Genomic DNA, 27609 nt, shown 5'->3' on the forward strand with positions numbered 1-27609 from the left:
AAATTATTGTTGATTGATTGATTTTCATGCATTGCAGTCAAAACAAAGAATTCACACAGATTTATCAAACACATTACAGAAATGATGAAATGCATAAATGAAAAAAATAAACGAAAACAAAAAAAAACACTTAAATCACATTTGCTTAACTAAATAGTGATCATTAACTTGACTTAACAAGAGCCTGTTTCATTGCTTAAAAAGAAGCAAGTTTATATAATCCCACCTTTATTGAGTTAATTCATTTTATAGTTTTTATGATCTGGTTTTGATTAGATAGATTCTTTGCAAGCAACAGAATCAAGTACTTATCAAAGAACATTTATTCATGATCTCTGTTAACAGTAATGTTAACAAATATGTAATTATTGATTATCAATAGAACACATTATCTCATTAAACCAGTAATCATTGCTACACATTGCAGATCAAGTAAAGAAAATCAGTAACTTATTGATTGTAATTAAATAAATATTTCAGTAATCAGTATTTTCAGCACAAAAGGAATGACAAAAATGTAACAGGATAAAAGTTAGACCTCATTCACCCTTTGTTTTCCACATATGTGTTTTCAGATTAGCAAGATTTTGTTTGAACTCTACTGTACTGGAGTACTGGACCCTTAGTCAGCCATCATCAAGTGAGAAGTGGGCTACTATTATTATAAGTAGTAGTAGTAGTAGCAGCAGCAGTAGTGGTAGTAGTCTATATATATTTTAAATACTGTTCTATTCATTCGTTTTGGGCAAACCTTTTCGACAGGGTACTATTTCTTGTCTCCTGAAGGTGGCGCACAAGTTTAAACTAAGAGACGATCTCCTAAATTGAAGAAGAAGAACGTCACTTCCGTAATTACAAATGACCTGAAATGTTGCGACTGCATTCTGTGTTTATAATTAAAGCTGTACTTTTCTATATGTATATATTCTGAATATTTACGGTAAGTTTTCTCAAATCTTAAAAATTGGGTTTTGTAACGTTTCTTGTTGCTTTCTGCGTCACCTGTTTCTAAAACTTTGACGATATTAGCTTATTTCTGAACACATGATGATGATCATGATGATGATTATAGACTTTATGGATTTTTATCACGAACGACAAACATATATTATCATTTAACTGGTTTGGTTTACTTGTTTATGCAAATTATGCACAGAATAACCTTATTTGTTTTATTTTAATATAGTGTCACTCAAATGTCTGAGACTAAAGTTTCCACGAGTGTTGCTAAAAAAACAGCATGGTGTGAATTGTGAAAATGCCGGAAAGTGCGAGGAGGACTCTGCCGTAAACACTCCTGAGCTCGCGCCCAGTGACAGCAACAGTTGTTCGGACTCAAACGCGAGGAGCAGGGTGTTGAAGGAGGTAGGATTCACCAGCACCGCTTTCATTGGTCCAGCATTTCCTCCTCCATCATCATCTACAGCCAAACGTGACATTGAAGACTGTCTGGATGAGTTTTACAAAGAGCTAGAAAAGAGCGATATACCTGATGGAGATGCTGGAAGCCGGGCACAAACAGGCAAAGAGTCTCAGGATGCGCTGAAAGAAAAACATGTTAAATCAACAGAAGAAACGGATCTCTACCTGAAGAACAGACAAAGATCCAGACATCACTGGTATGGAAATGAACCGTACCAGTGGACAAGACAGAGGCCGGTGATGAAAGGCATTTCCTCCTCTGACCCAAACCAGTGGCATTACCCTCAGCCACCAGACATGCCACATCATCTCCCCATGTACCACAGGCCACCTTTCCCTGATCACACAAAGCCATCAGAGGGCCTTCATCGGTCAAATGATCCGTCACACATCACCCTCAGTTCAGATCATTCGGCTATGATGAGCCACCATCAAAACGAGCTTCATTTTCCACCTTTTTCCAACGTTTCCCCCCAAAATGTTTGCCCACATCCACCCCAAGGATTTTACTTAGATTGTCCACAACACTTTCTTGGGGATGGCGAAAGTTATGCACGCCACGCTCACTCAGAACATCAACATGAGGAGTCGCTTCAAAGTAGACAAGAGTGGTCAAGGTTTGATTTAGAAAATGAAGAGTGGGAGCGACGGCATTACTCCCAACCCCACATGGATGCTCACAGGTACCAGCCTTTCTTGGTACTAATATTAATGAGAGGACTACCAGGATCTGGGAAATCAACAATGGCCCGGTATGATTACATGACATGTTTTAATTTCAACTTAAGTTGTTTTGTGATTTAAAGTAACGTCTCTTTTCTGTGTGGCTTTCAGGGAGCTGCTCTCTAGTGGTCCCAGTGGCATCATTCTGAGCACAGATGATTACTTTGCCCAAAAAAACGACTACCGCTACGACCCATACCTTCTTGGAGCAGCGCACGAGTGGAACCACAGCAGAGGTAGTGTCTCTGTAAATGCTTTTCCAGGTTAAGTTGGCTTAAAAGAAAACCCTTTTTTTTATGTCTCCGTTTTTTAAACATTTTTGTTTTGTTCATTTTACTTTAAGCAAGAGATGCCTTGTGCGATGGCAGGTCTCCCGTCATTATTGATAACACAAATCTTGAAGCCTGGGAAATGAAACCATATGTCAAAATGGTAAGTCATTTGTTTGTTCAAACCTTGTTTTTTTTTTGGCTCACAGATTTGTTTCTGTTATAGGACTTGATATATATGATATATGACTTGTGCAGGGAGTGCACGGGATTTTAGAGGGGGTACTTTTTATTACAAGGCAGTAAGGGCGGGGGCTCAAGCACCCCTAAGGTGCTACAAGTGCACCTGTCTGGACTTGTATATTACAAAACGACAACAAAAAATTTGGAGAATTTTTTTTTTTTTTAATTTCCTAATAAGCAAGTAAGAATGAATAAAAATATTTAAATATTTCAGTTTTTTTTTAATTATCCTAAGCCTGACAATAAATAATAAATCCTTCTTAAATTAAGGACAATTGTTTGACACTTTTAATGTAAACACACTGATATGCAGCAATGATTTACTTTCTCCACAGTTCAGTGAATGGTTTAACTTTCAGTTTGGTAATCGGTCTAGAATTGTGGTATTACTAGTTATGAAAAAGGCATTATCTGTTGCTTGGCAGACTCTGGGTATGTGCCGTTTTTTTTGTTTTTAGAAAACCTGGCGGACTAGACAAGATTTTATTAGGAGTGAAAGAAATTGTTGTAAGCAAACATTAGGTTTTGCAAATGAAGGAAAGGGATTTTCACCCAAAATATTTAAGGTTTGCAAACAGGATTACAATAACCAACTTTTTCAAGTTTTTCCTTGGAAGGAGTGGATTTCCCACCGTGGATTAAGTCTAGTTAACCCTTGTGCTATCTTAGATGACCCCAGCCTCACATTGATGTGTTCTCCCTACCATGACAAAGGTGGGTAAAGGTGAAAAGATTTCATGTAATCCATGGACACCCGAGAAGATCACAAATCATTAAAGAAAAAAGGTTCAGCGCTCTGTCTAGTGGGTCTAGATGACCCAACTCCCCATGTTTAAGTGCCTAGGATAGCACAAGGGTTAAAAGAGAGTGGAAGACAGAAAGACGGCTGCACTGAGGCATGCTCCAGCTTCAAACACAAGTCATTAATTCTAAAGTCTAAGAGAAAAAAGACTAAGAGAAAAAGTTGTTATTCTAAGATTGCTCTGAAAATTGCTCAGGCTCACCTTTTGAAAAGATGCAAATCGTCCAAGTTTCCTGAGAAATCTCAGCAGTTCTTTTATTCTAAAGGAAGCTAAGGATGGGTTGTTTAGAAATTCATCAGTAGATGAAGGAATTCCGTCTTTCTGCTGACTTGGAAAAGCTGAAGAAAATGGTTAAAAAAGAAAAAATGTAATTCTTTAAAATAATTAATGTTTTCTATATGTATTTTTTTGCAAATGAAAAAAAAAATCAAACTTTTAACAGGCCTTGGAGAAAGGATACAAAGTGGACTTTTGTGAACCTGATACAAGCTGGAAGTTTGACCCGTACGAACTGGAGAAGTATGTTCTTTCAGCGACTCCATCTATATACTGTTGCAGGATTTGAAAAACTTGTGATCTTTCTTTAACTGATCATTTTTCCACTTTTTTCCTCTCTAGGCGGAACAAGCATGGTGTTAATCGGGAGAAGATTGCACAGATGATGGACCGTTTTTGCTTTCCCATATCCATAGACATTGTTATGAATTCACAAGAACCTCTTCATGTGCTGCACAGACACAGACCAGAGCTGACGTCCAGCAGAAGAAAATAGGATTGAAATCAGGATTTATCAGCAAATAATTTTAATTAAGGACCACATTTTTTTTATCACAATGAAAACTGCATTGAATCTATGTTTTTATTAATTCTGTAGCTTAAAGTTTCTACTTTTTTTTGTGTGCAAAAATGTAAAATCAGGGACTTGTATTTGTTGGCTGATAATTTAACTGTTCTTATTACATGCATTTTTAATAACTGGAAGATTTCCAATGTATTCTCTTTTTCTCACACACTTATCATTTTCCAAACACTTTCAGGGTCAAGGGATCTATCATCCAGCCACTGTTGGGTCCCAGAAATCCCGACCGGGACACGGAAAGGTCCCAGTTGGGATTCAAATCAGGGGCTTCTCGCTAAACTCTACAGAACCAGTGCAGCCTTCTCAAAAACACAGTTATTTAAATTGTGGTTTGGAAGTTAAGGCAATTGCTGAATACTTATGAAACAGCCAAACATGTTATTTTTTTAATTCTGTCTTGGCACGAATGTGTAGTCTGTAAATTTGCAGATAATAAAAAAAAGTATTTTTAAGGAAATTACACTTTGCGATTTATTTCTGTACTTTGGAATGGTGTAAAGCAGAAGATCTAAAAATGATCTTACTGTTCCTACTTACATTAAACAAAATCACTCATTGATCTGTTTTATTTTAAATTAAAAATAGATCAACTTTAGTCACATTAGTTTGCTTTTACGTTTTCTGTGCCTTGATCTACAGAAAAAGAAGGCAAATTCAAAGAATTTTGAGCTTAAATCTTCAGCTTCAAATGCTCTTAAAAAACCTCTGCGTGGTTTGAACCATGTTGCTTCAAGGCAATTATCTTTGCTTTTGTTGACAGACTTGAAAATTGCCAAAACATCTCCAGGGGGCCACTTTGTGGAACTGAAAGCCTAATAAACATTGCAGCAGATCAAGACATGCACTCTGGTAAACAGAATTTGTCATTAGGTGTGATAAAACACCTGAATGCATGGATGAGAGATTATTTTTATTTTTTTCTGATCACGTGGAAAATCATGTCCCATAGGAAATCATTCACTGCTGCTCACTTTGGTGTTTATTAAAACAGCAGTTTTATTTAAAGCTTTTCTTTCTGAGTGAAAAGAACTTATTTTGTCTCTTTCTAGAAAAAGATCATTTATAAGACTGTATTGAGCAAATTTACTTCATATAACTTCTTAAATATTCAAGTATTTTTCAATGCAACATTAATCCAATTTTATTGAACTATTAATAACGTGTTTTAGTCCTAATTTTTTGCAAACTTCTGTCTGAGAAGCATCTAATTCCTGCAGCATGCAAAGCACTTCTGCCTGCAGATTTCTCGTTTCTCTTGAGAAACTCAAATGACCATGATGCTCCAGATCTGGATTTTCTGTGGAGTATAGAAGAATAAATGGATTTATTTATTTAATTAAAAGTGAGAAGGAAATTCAAACATATGAGGTGGAAAGAAGCCTAATGGGTTGCATTACGACTTGTTCTGAAAGACAATTCCTTTATTATCAAATGTTCAATTACACATTAAAAAAACAAGTAAACATTAATGGTCGGATGATATACCAGAAACAATTGTAATACCTTCTCAAAATAATAATAAAAAAAACATTAAATTATAGATACAGTAGCCCAACAAAATCCAAAGCATCACAAGTCCTGACAGCTCCAAGGCCTGCAGAGAATCTCACAGATCCAACTTTGTTTTACTTTCAAATAAATATTGAATTGTTTTTTTTTAGATAACAATTTGCATTTGTAGATGTGAAATTGAGCTAGTATTATAAATACTTTAATTATACGAAATTGTTTTTTTGTGAAACCTATTGATATTATTAAAACCAAACAATGCATCTTTGTATAAAATAATAAAAGTTTTCACGAATGTTACATTGCAAAAATAAAAGGTGAATTCCTGCCACAATGTGGAGGTAAAATATCATTTCCAAAATAAGTGACACACTTGACGTGACATAAGTTAGTCAATTATAGAAATGTTGGAGATCTCACTTTAACAGAAACTACAAATTTCAGAACTTGATTCAAGAAATAAAACACATAAGAGATTTGATAGAAACCTTGAGGATATCTCACAAAGTGTTGCTACAGAATCTTTGGAGGGATTTTATATCTGTCAGCGTGAGCATCCTTGAGATCATTCTGACCTTGATCTACAGTGCCTTGCAGAAGTATCCGCCCTCTTTTGGATTTTTGTCCCATTTGTTGCTTTCTTAAATCACTCATGGTCAATAAAATGTGTCTTCCCTCACACAAAAATTTACTAGAGAAGAACTTCAATGTCAGTGTGAAAAAAGAGTTCTAAGTAATGCCAATGAAACAAAATTATAAAATGAAATATAATTTAAAAAAAAAGAAACGGAAACATATCCATCCCCATTGCACACCTTCAGATGGTGGGCTGACGTACACACAAAGATAAAACCCAGAAAATACTCCCTTTAGGCCAAGCATTGAATTACAGCATGATGGTGATGATTTAAGTTTGAATACTTCTTTAAGTTAAGTGTATTCCCAGCAAAAAGTAGTACACTTGAAGTTTATTTAATTCAGCACATTTGTTTTAAAGTAAAGCAAGTATAGACCATGTACATGTAGTGTAAAAGGATACTAAATGAATACTTCTTTAATCTAAACTACAACATTTTAAACTTGCAGTATATAAATAGTATATACAAATAATACTTCAAGTATACTGCATAACTTTTTGTATAGACTAAGTAGTACAAGTAGTACATGTACATAGACTACCTTTTGCTCAGGGTAAGCTTCACTCTGAATTGGACTATCTGACTTGATAAGATTGGAAGCCTGAGAAAAGGGCACAACTTATTGAATAATCAGAAAACAGATCATTTCAATCACTTCCTTTTGTTAGACACTCGTAGGACTCCACACACAGGGGCACATCCCAAATCATCCAAATGTTTAACATTTGACTTAAAAAGATAAAAGATGTACTTCCAAATGTGTTTTCTTTCACATTTTAATTTTTTCTTAAATGTATTTAAAACACTTAAACAGTTATTCATCTTGTCCATTCCAACATCCATGTGGTTTGAGGCAGACAGACCCCCACCAGAGAGACTGCCAACTATTGTGCATTTTAGTAACACAATACAGGACTCAACAACAGGATGTCAGAAACAGGAAAAACAAATGAACTCTGCTGTTAAACTAAAAAATAAAGTCTTGCTCCCTAAATAAAGAAATTCATTTTTGGTTATTACTTCAATGGCATTTGAGTTGAAGGTTACCAACCTGTTGTAAAAAAAATAATAATAATAAAAAAAAAATCTGACTTTATCACAATAAAAATAATTATAAAATACAAGTAGATTATAAAATACTTTGTTTTTGCTAATTTCTCTTTTAGGTTTTTCAATTCTGCCTCCAAGTCCTTAAAACACAAAAACTACAACTAAGTCGTGATGCTGATGTGGGGAAAGGAATCAGCTGGAGGAGACAAATGTGCTTTCAGAATAGGCTTCAATCATGGATACTTGCCAGGTACAGCCTTACTTGTAATATGAGGAAGCATACAGCAACAGAGATGAGCTTTGAAAGATGATGATTAGTGATCTGTGCTTCCTGAATGACAGTGATGAACCACTTACTGCTGGTAAAAGAGCATAGAAATAATCAAAGCTGCACAGGAGAAGGAAATAGAGAACATCCTATTTGACTGACAGAAGATAATGAGGTTTAATTACCACAATAAAAGCAAAAAAAAGCAGGGATGAGGGTGAAGCTCCAGACTGCTATCGTCTGCTATTAAAATATTTCTGTGGTTTTAAGATTAATACCTTTTTTTCTATTTTGTACCATTATGGATCAATACGGTGATCAAAAAAATAATTGAAGTTAATGGAAATTTAACTTGAAGGCCCCACATACGTTGTAGTTTATGGTTTTATCTATGCTCTTTTGCCAAGTCCAATCAAACTGATTAGAAAGCGCATGAAGTGTGAAATAAAAGCTCACGTTCACGTTGTTTGTTGTGGTTGTCACGTGACGCCGACAGCCAATAAAAGCAGCGAGCCGCGACCTCACAGCCTGTCATCTGTGTAAATAGACAATAAGGCCACCGTCACAGGACCGGAACAAGCTCTCCTGTTCTTCAAAATAAAAGCTTTCAGCTCAACTGTTATTTTAATTTTTCTAACAGCACATAATCATTCAACATTTTAAGACTCATTTAATAAAAATGAAAAATATTTGGTTAATTTCCAAAAGTATTCACATTGGTGATTGGGTCATTTATACTCATTAAGCTGGGCGGAGGCCAGTTTTAAAAAGTTTAATTTTTGCAAGCAACCGTTAGACTACAGCTGCTTAAAGTAACCACACATGGATGCAATCATAGCCTACTAGACTTAAAAATACAACACATAAATCAATCCTTTTGGTAACAAGAAGAAGAGGGATTGTGATGAAAAGCAACAATTTAGGAGCAAATTAAAGTAAGATCAAAATGTTAAAATTGGTTGTTCAAGTAAAAACACAGTATCGCATTATCAAATCCAAGAAACCATTTTATCTTTAAACAAATTACTTGTTCTCTCAGAAATAAAACACTACTTTACTGTGAACCCAAAATTTAATTAGTTCAGTATTTTGGCAGGTATACCAAGCCCTGATGTACAGAAATTAAGTCTTGGTGTCATAATGACTTGCATTTAGTGTTTGGCCTATATTGATTCCAAAACTAATGTTCCCAATTAGCTGAAGGAAACCATTCACGCAAACAGTGAAACTTGGGGTTCAGTGTCCAGAAAAAAATTAGAGAATCTGATTCAAGCCTTTTTTCCTTTACAGGCAAGACTATCTATACAAAGTTTACTTTCTGCTCTTCCAAAAACAGACTTTAAAAATGCACTTCTTCATTTTCTTCCTACTGTCTTTGAAAGGGAACACAAACATGACCAAAATTGTTTCTGACTAATAGCTCTCTGACCATTAATAGTATTATTAATTTTACTAATATAACAACAGCAACAATAATAAATCGTGTATTTCATTCATTCATTCATTCATTCATTCATTCATTCATTCATTCATTCATTCATTCATTCATTCATTCATTCATTCATTCATTCATTCCCATGGTGATTGTGCCTGTGAAACCGTATGAGTCTATTAGCTCTGGTACCTCCAACAACCCAATGGAAGTACAACACTCCTCCGAAATGAGATCAGCTCTGTTTAATATCATAATTCGGTTATGTCAACAGGTTTATTTTCCACACAACTCTTCAAGTTCATTTCCAAGTTGCTTTTATTTTGAAATGCAGAGGCGGATGCGTGGTTTTGCATGCACGCAATTTGACGGCTGAGCTCCGGGTTGCATGGATGCGATGCTGCGGTTCGTCCGCTTTAGGCGGCCACACACACACAGACACACACACACAGACACACACACACAGACAGCTTTGGAGGCTGACTTCATTCGTCTTCGCGGTGTGTCTGGGAGGGTTTCTCCTCCCTGCGGATCACCTGCCGTTCACCCTCCTGTCAGGTCCATGATCATGCAGACTCTCCGTCTGTGCAGAGAGGGAACTTTAACTCCGGCGTCCTGAGGACAGGGGTGGAACATCGCGCGACGCCTTGTACGTGAACGGTAAGCGAATTTGAATGATGATGAGGAGGAGGAGGAGGAGGAGGGGTTCTTTATCAAAGGATGCACAAATCCCAAAATAAATCCCATATTGCACTATTTGAAAATATATATATTTTTATGAATCTATTTCTTTTTTAAAGGATGAAAGAAACATGCATTTCGGAACTTTTTCGAACATAAAGTAGCCCTGGATTAATTTAAATCTCATCTAATATTGGAATAATAGATACAATGGGTTTGGGGGACGAGTGTTTGCACAGTTTAATTTTGAAGGGACTCTGCTTTTGAATTCTGTTTTAATTGGAGCCCTTCATCATTTAGTGTGTATCCCAACAGCAGTAACTGCACCAGACATAACCTGGACCCCTTAGTTTCACCACATGTGGATCAAGTCATTAACAGCTGGCACACTTCACTGCTCAGTCTGTTCCCTGTTTGCTGCTGTTCTCTACAGAAAATCCCATTCTGTGAGCCCTTAACTGTGAAATGCTCATTTCTCAGACAAGTCTGTGCGCCAGCCGCCTGAATGTGTCCTGTTTTAATTTTAGTTCCAATTGTCAGTCAGAGACGGTGCCTTTGCCTCCCAAGCGTCTGGTTACATAATCACAGCAGAAGATTGCTCTAGTGACCAGAGGGAAGAAAAAAAAAAAAAACTTGAAGTGAACACAAGACTCCACTCCAAAGGAGACAGCATTGCATAAGCGATGGTTCACTTCCTCTTAACTGATGCGGATGATGGTGGTCGAGAAACTGGTTGTGGAGTGGGAGGCTGCCTGACCTATATTTATAGACAGAGGAGAGCTGAGGCGAGCCCGCCAGCACACATAGAGGATCTGGCTTTGGCAGTCAGAACATAAAGGGATGCTGCTCTGGCTTTTGTTATGGCTGTTTCCATGAAAACCATTTGTCCACAATGAGCATCTGCACATTCAAGAAATAGATTTGAATGTTTTTTAGGAGGTGCAGAAGGGGAAATTTCCTTCTGGCCAGTAAGGTGCATTAGATCACAACAAATAGGATAAATTAATGCAAATCGCTTCTTTAATCAAGGTATATTTCTAGTTTGCTGATTGATTTAGCTGTGTTTGCAGCCATAACTTTTATCCATAACGTGTGATTATGGAGAATATTGCTCTTCTGATCCTCATCTGCATGTTGCGTCAGGTAGAAAATATGTTTGTTCTATCGAGTGTTCCCTTGTTGGCACTTTCTCTTGATGTTTTTCTACACTCTCATTTGCATCTGTTTTATTAGACAAAGCAAAACAGACGAGTTCACTCGGAAAAAATAAAGATGTAGAACTTATTATCAGATGGATTTTTTTTTCTCTTTTTCTTTAAAAAAGGGCCACCAGAGATTTGTAAAATTTAAAAGAAAATTGTGGCATACAATAAATACATCTTTTTTAAAAATGTAATTAATAATGAAAGGATATATCTGTTTTAAGTGAGTTTAAATAAAGGTTTGTTTCGTGGATGAAAATATCAGTTTAAATGCTGTATTTTGCACAGATTTACAACTTTATATTTTTTTTAACTGTCCTACTTTACGGTCATTTACGATCATTTTATTTTTACCCTAGAAGTTTAAATACTATAAAGTAGAATTCCATATATACCATCTTAGCTGATATCATAACAAATTTTTGTTGTAAATTTTAATTATTGACAAGTATTGCTTTTAAAGAAAATCTCTCTGAAGTCAGCATGTGATGTCAACCGCAGCTATAATTACATCTCAAATTTGTATCTACACTAGTCATATGACAGCTCTGTCTATTGAGCTGTTTTGCCTAAGAGTAAGACAGTAATCCTTTGTGTATCCGCCGTGCATCATACTTTCTAGTGGAGCATCAGTGTAGAAGCCGAGGCTGCATCCTATTAAAACCCTTTTCGCTGCAGTGGGAGCTGTGAAGAACACAAAGGTCACAATTACACAATCCCCGCATTTACAGCAGAGAAAATAGAGTGCTGATGAAAAAAACAAGTTTTCCCATCAATTTTGACCGAATAAATACATTCATGCACTAGAAACAAGGTTTCAAGAACCCACTCAGAGTGTTAAAAAAAAAGAAAGCAGGAAAGATCATCAACACAAGCACAATGAGTGGTTTTTGTTTTGGTTTAATTACATACAGAAATGATTTCTGGGCTTTAGTTTTAGCCTTAAGCAATTGTTTTGGTTTGTGAGATGCTTGTTACTTACTGAATTAATTTCTACACTTCTGATGTTTAATGCTAAAACTAAGGTTGTCCTGTAGGAAGGCTGCAGGATGGATGTGATACATTGATACTGCCGAGGCCCAGCTCAGGGTCTGGCATTAAATGACCCCTCGATGCCTGACACATGTTAGAGTGTGTGTCTGCTGATTACGGTTGCCAGCTGACCTTGTTGGACCATAATGTGCACGTAGAGCGAAACACCACTGCACTGCTGTTTATATTCTAGCGATGCCATGGTAAAAAACAAAACAAAAAAAAGCTGTGATGTTTTTGCTTCCCTGCAGTCATCATGCTGGGAGGCTGTGTGAGGCAGCCTGCATGAACACGATGGAGGAGGCTGCCAGTCAACTTGAGCGTGATCATGTGCACAGTGTTTACGACAAGATTGCTCCGTATTTTAATGACAACCGCTATAAAGCCTGGCCCAAAGTGCGTGAGTTCCTGCTGGACCTTTCGCCTGGGAGCATTGTTGCAGACATAGGTGGGTACACTGGATCCTCATCAACACATGATGTTTTTGTCTTGTTTTTAAATGAAAAACAAAAACAATTCAAAAAAGTAAAATACGTCATATTTACTTATATTTTATTGTCAAGAATCTAGCATATCTATTTTGATCATTCACCTGCTTCTTAAAAGTTTCTTGAGCTGGAAATGTTTGTCTTATCTGTTAAATTAATTACTTTTCAAAAAGTTGTTTTTTGATGCATGATGGAAAATGTGGCATCTTTAATATTTTTTTGCACTTTCTTTTTTTTAACACAAAAACACCAGAAGGTAGTTTGATAAATATTATACAAGATAAATATAAATTAGGTATATGCAGTTAATTTCTGGAGTATTGGCCAAATAAACCAGTAATGTCTTCTTGTAATAGCCTTTAACGTTTTTTTAATAATTTAATTATTGTAAATATTTCAAAGCTACCTGTTGTAAATGAATGGCCACAAAAGCATAAATAGTGTATATTTCTAAATGTTGAAGTGGGACTTTGTGGGTTTTGCTGGGTTGTAGACCCCTGATCTAGCAGTACATTCTCTTTTTGAAGAAAGTGCTTTTATTTGATCAAATGGTAAAATGGCGTATACTTGTATAGCGCCTTTCTTCCTACAAGGACAAAGCGCTTTACAGTCACACACACATTCACTCACACATTCACACACTGGTGGTGGCTCCGCTGCCAAACACAGGCGCCCGCCTACCACCAGTGGCAAGGTGGGGTTCAGTGTCTTGCCCAAGGACACTTCGACTCATGGGCGTGCAAGGCGGGAATCGAACCTACAATCTTATGATCATGGGTCGACCGCCCTACCGCTGCACCACAGCTGCCCAAATACTTCTTTATAAATGCGGAAACGTTGTGAAAATTTGTTCTGACTTCTCATTTTACTTTTTTCTTTTTTTTTAAAGCTAATATTGCCTTGTGAGTTTTATTTTTAAATAGTTCATCAGTCATACTTAAATATTGTGTCATAAACAGAATATGTCCTGCAAAAAATAGCTTATTACTATAAAAAATAAATAGCGAAGCTGCAGCTTAAGGCCACTTTGAAAGACTGCAAAACAGTTTAGCTTAAGGGTACATTGTACAAGCAAAGAGGAGGTAGAACACTTCTTTAGTATTGGAAAACTTTGCCTTCTCAGGTTGTGGCAACGGAAAGTATCTCAGCATCAACAAGGAAGTCTTCAAACTGGGGTGTGATGTTTGTCGCCCCCTGGTGGACTTTGCCTGGAGTCAAGGACACGAGGTCCAGATGTGTGACGGGCTGCATTTGCCTTACAGAGATGGCTGCTTTGATGCCGTGCTCTCCATCGCAGGTAACGGAGCCGCACAGATGGTTCGGTTGTTTGTGATTGCACCCATTCGCGGCTAAACGCCTTCCTTCCTATGCACGGGCTTAACAGCTGCAGCTGGTGCTTGCCTTGAATTTGATCAATCTTTTAATGATAAACATCCGTTTACCAGGTCTTGTGTTGCCTTGCCAACAGTGGAATCATTCATGTGTCCTCCAACAAGAGGGCAATTAGCCTTAAAAAAGGGAAGCTGTCGCCCACAGTGTTCTGTCAGCCGGTTTGCAGATTACTGTGTTTTTGCTCACTGCCTGTGCTGAAAGTGTCACTTCTGAGTTCAATGAAAGTACATATGCTTCTCTTGCAGTCATTCACCATTTGTCCACCAAAGAACGTCGCATTCGAGCAATAAGGGAAATGGCTCGCACCCTGAGGGTGGGTGGCTGCATCATGATCTATGTGTGGGCCATGGAGCAGAAACGCCGCAAATTTGAGAAGCAAGACATCTTCGTTCCCTGGAACCCCAACCCTCATGTGCCCTCTCACTCCAACAAAGACGATGGCAAGCCCAGGAGAGCCACGGCGCAGAGCGTGAGCGACGCCACTGACAACTCGAAAAAGCACAGGAAGGTTAGAAGCACATCTTCTGTTGCCGATCAGGGACATCTGACGCCGTCGGCGCCTCAGCAGAAGACACAGAGACTGTGGTTCTTCTCCAGGTCACTGGACTCCGTGTTTGACTTTGGAAGCTTAGCCATTTCCTGGCCGTCATCCAAAGATCTGAGCACTTTATCTTCACCTACGGGTGTAAACGAAGGAAGAGAAGTCAAACAGCGTGGAAGAGGAAGACGGCTAATCAAGCAAGTCTCAAGCTTCTTTTCTCCTCCATCTACAATCGGATCGGAGGAGGATGTTTTTGATTTGGGGCAGAATGATGCTGAAGACAAGAGCCCTGATCCTTACAGCAGCACAGAAAACCAGAGCGTCTCAGTGTCTTTGGTCCAGGAGTGTGGATCCCTGGCTCTGCCAGATCTGATTTCTTTGCAGGAGCATCCAAAGCAGTCTGCAGGTGAAAACAATCAGGAGCTGCAGGAAAGCACAAGTCTACTGGGGAGTGGCAGGCAGGAGGAAAGCTCCTGTTTGAGGTACTACCATGTCTTCAGGGAGGGAGAACTTGCAGAGCTGATTGAAAATAATGTGGAGGAGCTTCGAGTAAAACACAGCTACTTTGACCACGCTAACTGGTGTGTAGTGGCAGAGAAAGTTGAGCTTTTGAAGATATGATTTTATGCTTATAAATTTGGCACAAAGTTTTAGCACATAAGGGATTGTTGTAGATATGTACAGGTGTGGCGGCTGTCTTTTCAGGTACTCCAAAAAGCAGCGGTGGAACAGTTGCAGCACCTTTTCCGATACATCTAAAGTCACTTTTAGCAGTGTTCCAAACCTTATTTTAAGTATTTATTCCTGAATTTTAAATATGACACTTACAGACAGCATATAAATGACTAGTAAGAGTTCTTTTAAAATGAGTGAGCTTGAATGCTGCTAGAGATTTTTTTTTTTTTTTTAAAGAACTACAAAGGTTGATGTTGGTAAATGCACTGTTTTTTTCTTTTGGGGAGATTTTAAGGTCCAAAGAGAAATTGTGAGACAAAATAACCCTCTTCCATCCTTCTGACGTAAAATGATTCCGTGGATAGTTCTTGATGTCTGCTCATGTTTGCATGTTCTGAACATCTGCAGCTTCACTGAAAATGTTAAGTGTGCAAGCGACTTTATCTAACTATCCTACGAGCTGAAAAAACCTACAGAAAATCTTCCAAAACGCGCATTCCTAAAAGGAAGTGTGTGTTCTTGACTGATTTTTATTTTATTTTTTAAGTTGCATAATGTCTAGTGTAACAAGCTGAAGCTGCTAGTAGTGTTTCAGCAAATCGACTGCCTCATATACTGTGAATAAAGATTGCACTGCACTGCGAATATGTCGTCGCTCTGTGGCTCTGGGTGACATACGAGCAGGTGACACTTGAAACGTATTGCTTCTCTGTACTCATCGTGCCAAGGAGAGCGCTGATCCTTAAGTGTTAACAGTGTGTGGACCAACTGTGTTTGTACTGATGTGATTCTGGTACCTAAAATATCCTTGAGGCGGAATTTGTTTTCTCTTAATAAATATTTTGTTCATGAGTGCCGCATTGCAGTTACTTTTTATATAAAGACACAGTATGTCACAAACTCATGGTTTCCTTGACAGTCTGTTTTCAGTATGTGACATTAAAATAAAGTTAAATGGAGGATCAGAATCGCCAGATTCATTGAAATTACGTACTAAGGAGAACTTCTGATTTTTGTTGGTACTGTCATAATTAAAAGCCTGGAATCCACGGATGAAACCACATTATGTCTTTTTCTCCAACAGGCAAGAGGGGGCAGTTTATTAGGTAGATCATCAACACCTGTGTACATGTTGCTCCTCCCAAACAGGAATTTACATCAATCAGGGAAACACTTTTTATTTTTTTTTATACTTTATTTGTTGTTTCATGTACAAACCAAGTTATGGTCATCAGAAATGAGCATTACTAGCAAAAAAAACCCCAAAAGTTTAAAAAACTTAAAACTGAGATCTTAAAGACACCCTTTTTCTATTCCTATTTTTACTTGTGAATTTTACCGTTTTAAATCCTTTTTTTTCTTTGAGGGGAGGGTTATAGTCTGGGATGAAAAGTGAGAGTGGCTGCCACCTGGGAACATTTCATTTGATGCTGTCAGCTTGAGGGATGTGTCTCACTGAATTCGTCCAGCTGCTTCTGTTAACAACACTGCTTGGTCCTCATCACAAGGTTGGACAGGAGATGTGGCTTGTGCTTTGTCTTTCTCTTTAGAAGTTGGGGAACTTCCTGCATTATGCATCAGTTGGATTGTGTTTGTTTTGTAGCTCATGGTCTATCTGCAGTTGCTCCTCCTCTCTGCTCTGCTAACTGTTCACCACCTGTTCTGTATTGACTCAACCCAGTCTGTACACACTCTTATTGGGCTTTGCTCACTTTGTGTCAGATCTGTTGTTGATTCTATGCAACGGGTATAAACGGCTGGTTTGTTTGCATTTTACTTTACTCATTAATGGACTTTAAGCATCTTGTTTTTAGGTTGATCAAGGTCTGTTATCTTGCTTTTGTAGGAATCGTTCTCGTTCTTTTTCATTTTAGGTTAGAACTTTTTTTCCACATTTAATTTTGCTTTACTGGTGAGGAGCTTTAAAATCATTTGCATAAATGAAGCTTCCTAATTGAAGATTCTGACAAAAACATGTTTTCCTCCCCGAGAGCCTTTAATGTGCAGTGATTGGGTTTTATAGAAGTTTAAATTCTGCTGTTTTCTGAACCTTTTGCATTTCTTTTTTATAGAGCTGTTTGTGCAGTTCTTCTTGCATCTGCACTTTTTTAATTCTGACAATAAAGCATTTACATCTGTAAATGCTTTATTGTCAGAATAAAGTCTGCAAAGAATCTAATTTATTAGTTTGCATTTATTTTACCATACAGAAACTATTCATTTGCAGCTTAAATCATCCAATCACCTTTTGAGCTATTGTAAAATTGTTCCCAGTGGTCTTTCAATTATGATTATGCTGTTTTAAGCCAAAATTAGAAAACCTTTGTGTGTTTCTTGGACATAGTTTCTGCAGAGCGGCAGTAGTTCATCAGAAATGCACCTCTGAGTTGTCGGCGGGGCCATTGGCATGGAGTAAGCCCATCCACTTCCCATCATCCATCTGTTTACATGCTCTCTGGCTACAGTAGTTTACCCCACCCCCTTATAATCCCAACATAACAATACTGGTGCAAAAAAAAAAAAAAAACGGCAAGCAATATTGGAGCTACCCCGTCGTACAGTTTTGAGCCAGATGCCAGTTAAGATGAGGAAAACGAAGACTGGCATGGATCTAGCTGTTTACAAGTGGATGCATCAGAATAGAGGGGAGCAGGAAGCTTGTGGCTTGCCGTAGTAACAATGTCACATTTACATGCTTTTTTTTTTCTTCAATGACATGTTGGCCTCTGCTCCTGATTCACAATTTGAATAAAGGAATACTCAGAAATGCAATTTTAATCTTAAATTTCTTGATAAATGTTCTCCATCATGAGAAAAATGTGACAAGAACTTGTTAAAAACACAACTGATATCAAAGTGGATCTTTATTGTTCTCATCTTCCCAATAACCTGGCTGTTTTATTTTATTTCTATGTGTTGGTGCACAGAAGCCTGGAAACAGTCCAGAGACAGAGCTCCATCAGTGGAGACATTGTTACATTCCACACTCCCTCCAAACCTGAAATGGGGAAAAATAATCATTCTAAAAACATTTCTGCATAGAAATGCTTCACCTGGTAAATCATTGAAGGGCTCCTGTCACCTGAGTGGCTGCTCTGTGGACGATGGAGTGTCTGAGGGCCAGTCTGTCCATGTCTCTCGAGTATCCTCCACCAATAACAGTGGCAATAGGAACACCTTGATTCACCGTGGTCTTCATCACAAACAGGTCTCTCCGGTAGAGCCCTAGGGAGATGTTAAAGGACTTCAAGTCGCATGTAGGTAAAGAAATGCCGTATGAGAAGGCGAGAAGATGACCTTGGTCGGTAAGATGAAGTCTGCCAAGTTCATCTTCCCAGTGGGGATCGACGCCTGCGTCGTACAGAACCAGGTCTGGACGAAACGTCTGCAGCAGCCATGGCAGGTAAGCTTCTACTGTTGACACCAAGCAAACATCTTCAAAACCTTTTTCTTCAAACCTTTTTATTTATATTTTCAACACAGATTCATCGTTAAAAAAAAAAAAACACAACTATTGATATGAAGACTTGTATCAATGTACCAGTGGAGAGGTACTCCTCGTCTTCAAGCCCATCCTCCAAGCTGATATCTAGGTCGCTTTCTTGTTTGCGGAGGGGGAAGTTTTTCCCACAATGCACAGAGAATGTAAACACAGCTGGCTCCTCTTTGAATATGAAAGCGGTACCATCCCCCTGTCGATTCAAAATATGAACATTCAAAACTGACTAATGTCCAAAGCGGCCGAATGCTCCCTACCTGGTGTACGTCTAAATCCACGATCAGAATCTTTCTCTTGGTGGGACAGTCTTCCTTCAAATACTTGGCTGCGACCGCTAAGTCATTGAGCAGACAAAACCCTGAGCCGTAGCCGGGAAAAGCATGATGGGTTCCTCCTGCTGTGCTGCATGCCAGACCTCTCTGCAGAGCAGCTTCAGCAGCCAGAACGGTCCCACCTGTCGACAAGGGAGAACAACAGCGATGAGTGATTTTTCTAGGCCAGGCGGCTGTCAGATCCCCCGCAGTGCACGTCGTCTTCCTACCCGTTTCGTATCGACAGCGTGAGACTATGCCCTCACTCCAGGGAAAGCCTGTTCTCCTCTGTTCTTGCTCACTTGTTTTCCCACTTAGGAACTTGTTCAGATAGTCCTCCGTGTGCACGCAGCTCAGCAGATCTCTGGAGGCGATTTCAGGGACCCACACCTACTATGAGGGAGGAGACGATCATTGGCTTTACTGAGACTTTCACAGATAAAGCATCAGCGATGATGCTCCACAGTTGATGGATGCATGGATGGGATGCAGAGTTGCAGGATTTTGCACAAACAGACTGATGTGCGACTCGTTCAAGGGGAAACATTCATGTCTGGAGAAAATTCACACCTTTGTATTCATTTCTGGCTTAATCAAATCACTAAAATGTGAAAACTACTCACTTGTTTTTCTGTGATAACTTGGTCTTTAAGCAAAAAGTGTAAAACCCGAGGGAACTTGCCCATTGGAAACCTGTGGTTGGCTGGGAGCTCGCATACATACTTGCTGTGATGAATTATGGGAAGTCCACTGGACTCGAGCCTCACCTGTTCACAGGTGAGGTATAAACAGTCACATCTATTACCTAATCATTCATTAAAAGTGTTCAGAAAACCCCTAAGGTCTTACGTGTTCAGCGTGGAAACATCTACAAAGCCCATTTCGCACAAGCTCTGTCAAGCGCGGGTTTTTACAAAAAACCCTCTTCAGGCCGGTCATTTCTGTCTGATGCTGAACGAGTTTCCCTGTTATATAAGGTATGAAAACCCTTTCAGGCGTTATGAAAGCACAAACGTTCGAGTCCCCGGAAAGTGGATGAAGATTGGGTTTGTTCTTCGCTGCTGCCATCTGCTGTCACGGAGGTCAACTAACACGCAGGCTGTCATGGTTAAATACTGCCACCTACTGGCGAGAGACTAGTACTTGTTTTTAATACAAAGTAATGAATATATCGTAATTGTAATGCTAGTAAAAATCGTACCTATTTAATATCATTATTCATATTTATAAGACATTTCAAATATTTTAAAAGTGAAATTAAATTTTCAGCTACTAAAAAAATATAAAAAATTACTTTATTTAAAAAAAAATCCTATACCTATATCTGCTTTAAGCTGATCTGTAATAGTGTTGGAAATTAATTGTGCAACTTTTTTAAAAAGTTGAATAGAAAATGTATCTAAATAACGACATGCTTTGTAATTATTGATTTTATATAAAGAGGGCTGAAAAACGGCAAGTGTGTCCCATTCATCTTTACTTCTCAATCAATATTTAATCTGTGCATCAGTATCAGTATAGACACACCTGTCAGAGATCTTCTGAGGCCTGGATGGTAAATGTAAATAAAACACATCAATTTGATCCAATTTTTTTTTTTTTTTTTTTTTTTAACTTTTTTGCTTTTAAATTTTAAAGCCAACAGAAGTATTTTTTTCATAACAACAAATGCCACAGGATCTGTTCCAAGCATGAGGGAGGATCTGATTATAGTTTAGATGGTCTGGTGAAGGGTTTGTGATGCGGCTCTGTGTTGTCCCCTGCTTTGAATCTTCATCTCTTGTTCTACTGCTGTTATCGTCCACAGAACAGAGACGAGCTGCTCACATTCCTGTATTGTAGGTAGGTCACAACACGTGGACAATAGATAAGACTGAACATGAGTGTGTCACTGTCTGAAAACAGCCACTATTTCTGCCAGTTTCGGTGCACTTTCACATCAACATCATCATCCTGGGATTATAATCCTCCATGCATACCAGCTTCTCTCTAATCAGAAGGTTACAGTGAATGGAAACTTCCATGCAATGTATTCGCAATGACAAATTTTTTTTTTTTTTTTTTTTTTAATCTTTTATTTGATGACAATTATCAAAGCACCTTTGCATTCAGCGCCTTCAGTGCTAAGCTCAAGACAAATTGATCCTCCCCTCTAATATTATGAAATGCTTCATCTGTTCACTTGCCACTTCATCTCAAACTGTTATCTGAACCCTGCTGATATCTGTGTACTCCTTCACTCGGCTCCATGGCAACCACCACAGTAAAACCCCACCCCAAAGTTGGCGTTTGATGCTGCCAGCATGTTTAATCACTGAGATGAAGGGGCATCTGCGGTGTCGCACTGAACTCATATCTGTGCTCAGATCCAGTCCCCTTCGCTACAGTGACTCTGGAAAAAAAATGCACAAATAAGCTTCGATTTTGCAATTCCGGCTTATTTTTTTTGCATCTTTCATTGCGTATTATATTGCATAAAACTGCTTGAACGTTTGCTGGTCATTGTACCAAAACGACCTTTGATTCCATTCTTTTGTGTCTGTTTATTTCCCCCCCTCCATCTGTCTGATTTACGTTGCTGGCAGAGAGCTCAAGGCGCTGTCTGGCACAGAGTTGGCTCTGTCATGAATTTGTAAGTGCGAGAGGAGCCTGGTGGATGGGGGATTAACATCGCCCCTCTGGGACAGACTAGTGTACTCGCAGTCCAATAAGAAGGAAGACGAGCATGTGGGCCCCAGGTGCAGAGAAAAAATTCCACATAATAGAAAAAGGAGATTAGCAGAGTGAAATCAATTACTGGCTTCAGCCCAGTTAGCGGGGCTTTCAGATAAGAACGATGCTGGAGACTGGACTTTGAGTTCTCTCAGACTCTAAATGGAGGGTTCTAATTTACATTGGATTTAAAGGCAATATTAATTTAGAAGCAATCAGTTTTTTTGCAGATTGTATATGAATAATTTTTTTAAAAAACTCCTTAAAAAAATCCACTTTTTTCTGTATCCATTTTTAAGGCTTCTGCCCTTTTTTGCATTTATTCAGTTCAAATCGCCATTTTCGGGTCATGGTTTTGTTTCAGTTTGACATACAATTTGTGTATTTAAGAACAAAAAACTATAAATGTGGAAAAATACTTTTTGAAAATTTTGCTTATAAGCAAATAATGTAGAAAAACCTTTCAGTTGGCGCATACCAAGCATGATGTGATGTTATAAAAGAATAAATGCTAAATCCAAACATAAAACATACTGGTGTGCAGTGGGGATGAAACGATGGCTGGCATGCATCAATCTACAAAGTTCTACATCGAGCAGAAGTCAATAAAATGCAAGTATTCCACCTTTAATAAGACACAAACAAAAAGTATACTTCACTGGGTTTTAAGTGGGATAAGAATGGAAGTGTTCTTTTCTGTTTTTAGACTTACTCAAAGTTGATTTATAATTAATGGTTCCAGATCCTCTGGTAAGCTTTGTCAGTCAAAGAAACAACCTTGAGCGTGTCGACAACATGTGTTCAGTCTATTTAAACGTGCGTTTCAAGCTTCCGTGTTCAAAAGTCTTGCGTTCTATGATGGTTTTCGGGTTCTATATGCACAAAACACATGTCCACTGAAAAGTGAGTCAAAAGATAAGATTGAAGATTGAACTTTGACAAAGCAGGGTCTTGGATTTTGTAGTGACATATGTATGGGTGTCCTTTCACAGAAGTACCAACCGTTAAAAAGTGTTCAAGAAGGAGAAATGAACAGTTGTCTTTTGGGCCTGGTCGGAATTATACGTCCTCAAGTCTTGCGTACATTGGAAAAGAAAGAAAAAGCCTGGAGCAAAATTCGCTACATTTGCACCGCTTCAGCATTTCGAACCAAACCTCTTCCAACTGTAGGTACATACTCCAGTATCAGATAGCAAGAGTCCAGCGTAAACACCATAAGCATTCAAGAACGCAAAGAAGAATTAAACTGTCCCCTTTACAATAAACTATTACTACATTACAAAAATGAGAGCAGAGAGATTGAAGATGTACATATCTTTAATAAGGCAGCTCTTCATCTCCATCGCACAAAGACAACAACGAAAAAGGTCTTTCAGGACTTTAATCTAATTTATCTTCTTGAGGTGGAACAATAAACACTGAGCTGATAACACTAAGTCTTTTAAAAAATGATGGATTCTCCTCTAAAGCAAATTAGTCATGAATTTATTCTAGGCCCACGGGATATTTTCTGTCTTTGACAGCACCTTTCAAGGCTCTTTGAACAGATTTTTCTTGGACTATATTTCTAAATCTTGACTTGAATTCTGTCTGAGTAGCTCTCTGTCATCTTGGCATGTATTTTCACACCCCAAAGGCAGTGAGTGTGTTTGTTGGCTGACACCAGCAGCTAGGATCTGGATGGTTTGTTAAATGCCTTTCGAAAACGGATTTGAGCATACATAGAATTACCCAACATCATAATCGCAACATGAAGCCTACAAACCCCTGGGTCCTCTTCGCCCTCCTCCTCCTCCTCCTCCCAACTCTGAGTGGAAGGAATTCGCTGGTTGATTGCAAGCGGCTGGCAGAGCATGTTGCTGCAGGTGAGGACAGGGGTTGTTGTTGAAGTGAATTAATTTGTAGCTGCTCTGGGTGTATGATGGTGATGACCAGCTGTTTCCATCCTCCGAGACAGTCTCTGATTCTCCTTTACCCCATTCATGTGCTCTTGTATACACAGAAAAGGAGGCGAGATGGAGTGTCAAGTGCATCTGACAGTATAATTTCCCTTCACTGTAGGCACTTCTTACCCTCTTTTTATGATCATTGGAAATGACATTTTTCTCTCTGATAACTTCCTGTTTTTAAAAAATTCCAGCTCTGAACTGAGTCTTTTTGATTTGCTGTAATGTGTTGTCACATCAGAGATGTACACCAGCAGTAATTTGGCTTTTGCAGTTGCTTTCATCGTCATGTTCAAGGGTTCTGTTTTTTGGGAGTAAAATCCCTTTGGCTCATTATCGTAGTTATAAACTCGCTGAACTTATTTTCAGTAGGTTTTGGTGAATAAAACGTTTTAGTTTGCTGAGAGTTTTGGGTGTCATATCCCTCCGACCCCCAAAAATGCATAGAAAACTATCAGTTCATCTATCCACACATCTATCATCTCCTTTAATCTATTTGATATGTCTTATAAGTTTTATGTTTAATGCTTTTCCTGACATTGCCCTCTGCATTTACCGGGGATTGGACAAGCAGGACATTGGTTTGTTCTCTGTTGAAGCTGCATTCAAAAAAAATTTTTTTAATGTCTGCTGTCTATTTGTCCATCTATCTGTCAGTCCATTCTATTTATTTTTTTGCATTCATTTTGTTTGTTTTTGGTTTGCTGTGGAGTTTTTTTCTTGTGGATTTTGTGGGCTGTTAGATTTGGGGGGCTGTCACCCCCATGCCCATATCCGCCCTTGGAGAAAGGTAGATGTCACATGGATGCAAATGTACGACTGAAGAGACAGAAAAGACATGAGATGCACGATGCAGACAAATGATTTTCAGCACATAAAAAAGCAGAATTCAAAACATTCTCAGTTCCAAGAGGTCACGATGCATGTTAGCATGAGAGAAAAGAATCACCAGGAAAAGAGGGAGACTGGACAATTGCAACACACAAGCTCAAACATACAAGTTCAGACACAAAGTCACACACTTTCAAAATAAAGGAAACTATTGTTAATGATACCGTGTTACAAATGCCTCAAAAAGGCAAGGTTAAAGCAGCATATAGAGAAAAATCTCTAATATCGTAACTACATTTCTTATTGATTTATCCTCCTTTGTAGGACGAACAATACAAACCACATATGAGATTGTCATTTACATTTTTCTGCTATATTTGTGTTCTCAAAAGCTTTTAGCATTTGTAAAAAATCAACACACAAAATAAATTAATAAAGCAGTTTCTTTTTAAGCTCACTACTTTACAGAAGATGTTTATTTTATTTATTTAAATAGATAAAAACAAATTATTTTTTTGCCAACTATCAAGCTAATTAAGCATCAGCTGGCTACAAAATGAGATTTCTGAAAGCAATAGATTAGTGATTCGGTTAAATCTAAATTGTTTGAGTTTCTTTATTTCCTTTTTAAAAAGCCAAACCAATTATAGGTTTATTTTATGTAAAAACTAAATTAATATATTTTATAAATATTCTTACTTTGTTTTACTCAGTGTGTATTTGCAACTCTGCAGCTTCTAACATAACTGTATTTTAATTTATTTATTTATTATTATTTTTTTAAATCCACCGTGATGATAATGTCACCATTACCCACTTTTAAAATTAGGTAAATATAGAGTCAAACAAATAACAATGCTTGAGATTAAACATATTTTTGTTTTAGAAAAAGTTAAGAACATACGGAGCCCCTAAAAAAATCAAAGCTAAAAAAAACAACCTAACTGCTGCTCCGTAAAAACAGACATGAGTAAACTGTTTTTTACTATTAAATATTTGAGTCACAGATAGTTAATGCTCCAACATTATTGATGAAATTCAATAGTGAGTTTAAACATAGCTTTAAAAGTGGATTTTTGTTTATAGTTAGGTGTTGTTGATAAGAAAAGGCTTCTACTAGTCTGAAGGAAAATTAAAATTGCTTTGACGCTGCCTTAAAGGAATATGATCACCTAATGCTGTATTTTAACAGATTTTCATATCAAAATGTGAATTTTTGAGATTTACTACTTAATTACAAAACATTTCCTTATTCATCAGATTTCTCCTTGTTGCCTTTTGCTTGCTCCCTGTAGGAGTCGTGTCAGTGTGTCATCAGCCTCGATCTAACTCTACATTGGATTCAACACCATTCCGTTATGCTCTTCTGTTGAATCAGTCTAACGTATTATTCTGCTAAACCTATATCACGGTCATATGGAAACAAATCTTGCACTGTAAACACAGGGATTTGTTTCAGCACTAGGGCACAGCTTGCTCACAGAACAGCTGCATGATGATTTGAGATGTTCTCCTGGCAGAATTAAAGTGAAACTACACAAAGAAGTGATAATTCAGAACATCTGCACATGATCTGTGGTATGCTGGGAATCTGTTAGGGAGTCAAAAAGGAGACGAGATATTGAGTTAGACAGTGGTATTGCTGGAATGCTTTCCAAAAATGTTTATTTTACATGTCTGTTGCAAAATCTCTGTTCACTGCGTATTGCATAAAATAAGATGAACAGAAATTCTGTAAAGCTGCAAGCAGACGCGTTTTTATTTGTCATGTGTCTCATTGTTGAACTACACGGTCTCTACTTTTCATCTTACTGTGTAGTGGAAAGACCAGTGTTACTTCAAAAGGGCTGGCTTGCCTTGACGGCAGTGTTATTATGGGAGATAAGGGCACTAAGGAGATAAGTGAGTGAAAGGACAAAGCAGAATGTGACTCCCAGCACACAGTAGGATGCTCCTACATTCCGAAATTGATCTACTGCATGAAGTGAAAACACAGTTCTGTAATGGTTTAGTTGAGTTACAGATATGTACTTCTGCCAAAAACTGCACAATGTGTATTGCATTGATTTTACTTGAGCTCTTTCCTGTGAAACCAGCTTTGTGCTCCTTAAACATTGAACTATTAAAAAGACTTTCAGTCACTTGTTCACATGCATGCAATTATTCCAAAAACATCCTAAACTAGACTGTGTTTACAAACTAAGATCACATTTAGAAATGACGTCTAAGATATAGTAGCACAACTTTGAATATCTTAACTAACAAATATCTTTTTAAAAATGTTATGAAATATCATGTCAAAGGTTTTTTTTCCTAACTGGAGAAAATGTTTATTTTTATGATTTACTGGGTTGTATTTGGCCAACTCAAAGCGTTTTGTGCTTCATGAAAGTTGCCTTTATATTAGGTGTCCAAACCCCCAGGCTCCACAGAAAGGGGCAATATTGACAGTTGTTGCAAATCCCCCCCTGTTGTAGAGCTGAGGATTCAACTGTCAGATGCCATTTGAAATACACACTTAACTTGGATCACAGTTTAATTTGTTTAATTTATATAAATGCAAAAATATGTTTATGACGTTTGTAAAAAAATAAAAATAAAAAGTTTTTTTTTTAAATCTGACCCCTGTGGTGACTATGATTTTATGCCTAAAATAAAGCTCTTCTGTATTCAAAAGTGAAATACTCCAAAAAAAAAAAACATCAATAACTTCATATTTTCTCGTAGAAATTGTTTGGTTTCAGCCTGCCTTGAAACTGATAGTTTACTGAAAGCTGTATTCTTTTTTCTTTTTTTGGGGGTTTTATATACTTTTACCATAAAGAATCTTTGAAACTATTCTAATTGTGGCAGTAGTGACTCTTGAGCAGCCTAAAAAATGTTTCTTCATTCCTTATTGTACCTAAATCATTCTTATCACTCTGCAAATCAGCCAAAAGCAAGCCGTAACATCCTCTTCCTGTCACATTTGCCTGTCTCTTGAGGAGTTGTCAGTAAACTAAACTGCTTTCTGTCTCCAGCGGTTTGCGGGTCAGGCCTGTCTTTATCCCTCTTGTGGGATTCCTGCCCTGACATATTTGTCA

At 37.8% G+C, this 27609-nt stretch overlaps 3 protein-coding genes across 5 annotated transcripts; 2 read left to right on the top strand and 1 right to left on the bottom strand.

Annotated features, from left to right (window-relative positions):
• The first annotated feature begins 772 nt into the window (after positions 1 to 772).
• On the top strand, positions 773 to 4776 carry n4bp2l2 (NEDD4 binding protein 2-like 2). Its single transcript, XM_004075300.5, has 6 exons — positions 773 to 940; positions 1187 to 2174; positions 2257 to 2381; positions 2489 to 2577; positions 3903 to 3979; positions 4079 to 4776. The coding sequence occupies exons 2-6, from the start codon at positions 1663 to 1665 to the stop codon at positions 4230 to 4232; spliced, it is 957 nt and encodes a 318-aa protein (XP_004075348.2). The 5' UTR covers positions 773 to 940; positions 1187 to 1662; the 3' UTR covers positions 4233 to 4776.
• A 4868-nt stretch (positions 4777 to 9644) lies between these two features.
• trmt9b (tRNA methyltransferase 9B) lies at positions 9645 to 16079 on the top strand. 2 transcript variants are annotated; one of them, XM_004075299.5, is made up of 4 exons: positions 9645 to 9876; positions 12383 to 12579; positions 13743 to 13916; positions 14257 to 16079. In XM_004075299.5, exons 2-4 carry the CDS (start codon positions 12417 to 12419, stop codon positions 15171 to 15173), a joined length of 1254 nt encoding a protein of 417 aa, XP_004075347.2. In that variant the 5' UTR covers positions 9645 to 9876; positions 12383 to 12416; the 3' UTR covers positions 15174 to 16079. The 2 variants fall into 2 exon arrangements, with proteins under 2 accessions (XP_004075347.2, XP_020563789.1); XM_020708130.3 differs by having other exon boundaries at positions 9667 to 9865.
• Positions 16080 to 18073: 1994 nt separating this feature from the next.
• Positions 18074 to 20117, bottom strand: hdac12 (histone deacetylase 12). Of its 2 annotated transcripts, none has more exons than XM_020708127.3 (8): positions 19887 to 20117; positions 19661 to 19804; positions 19268 to 19427; positions 18984 to 19180; positions 18769 to 18919; positions 18525 to 18638; positions 18310 to 18452; positions 18074 to 18225 (listed from the first exon to the last, which is right to left on the bottom strand). In XM_020708127.3, the coding sequence occupies exons 1-8, from the start codon at positions 20103 to 20105 to the stop codon at positions 18202 to 18204; spliced, it is 1152 nt and encodes a 383-aa protein (XP_020563786.2). In that variant the 5' UTR covers positions 20106 to 20117; the 3' UTR covers positions 18074 to 18201. The 2 variants fall into 2 exon arrangements, with proteins under 2 accessions (XP_020563786.2, XP_011480650.2); XM_011482348.3 differs by having other exon boundaries at positions 18525 to 18641; positions 19887 to 20112.
• Between the last annotated feature and the right edge of the window lie 7492 nt (positions 20118 to 27609).

Source organism: Oryzias latipes, chromosome 13 (genome assembly GCF_053564925.1).
Source record: "Oryzias latipes strain Hd-rR chromosome 13, Olatipes_Hd-rR_3.1".
Taxonomy (NCBI): Eukaryota; Metazoa; Chordata; class Actinopteri; order Beloniformes; family Adrianichthyidae; genus Oryzias; species Oryzias latipes.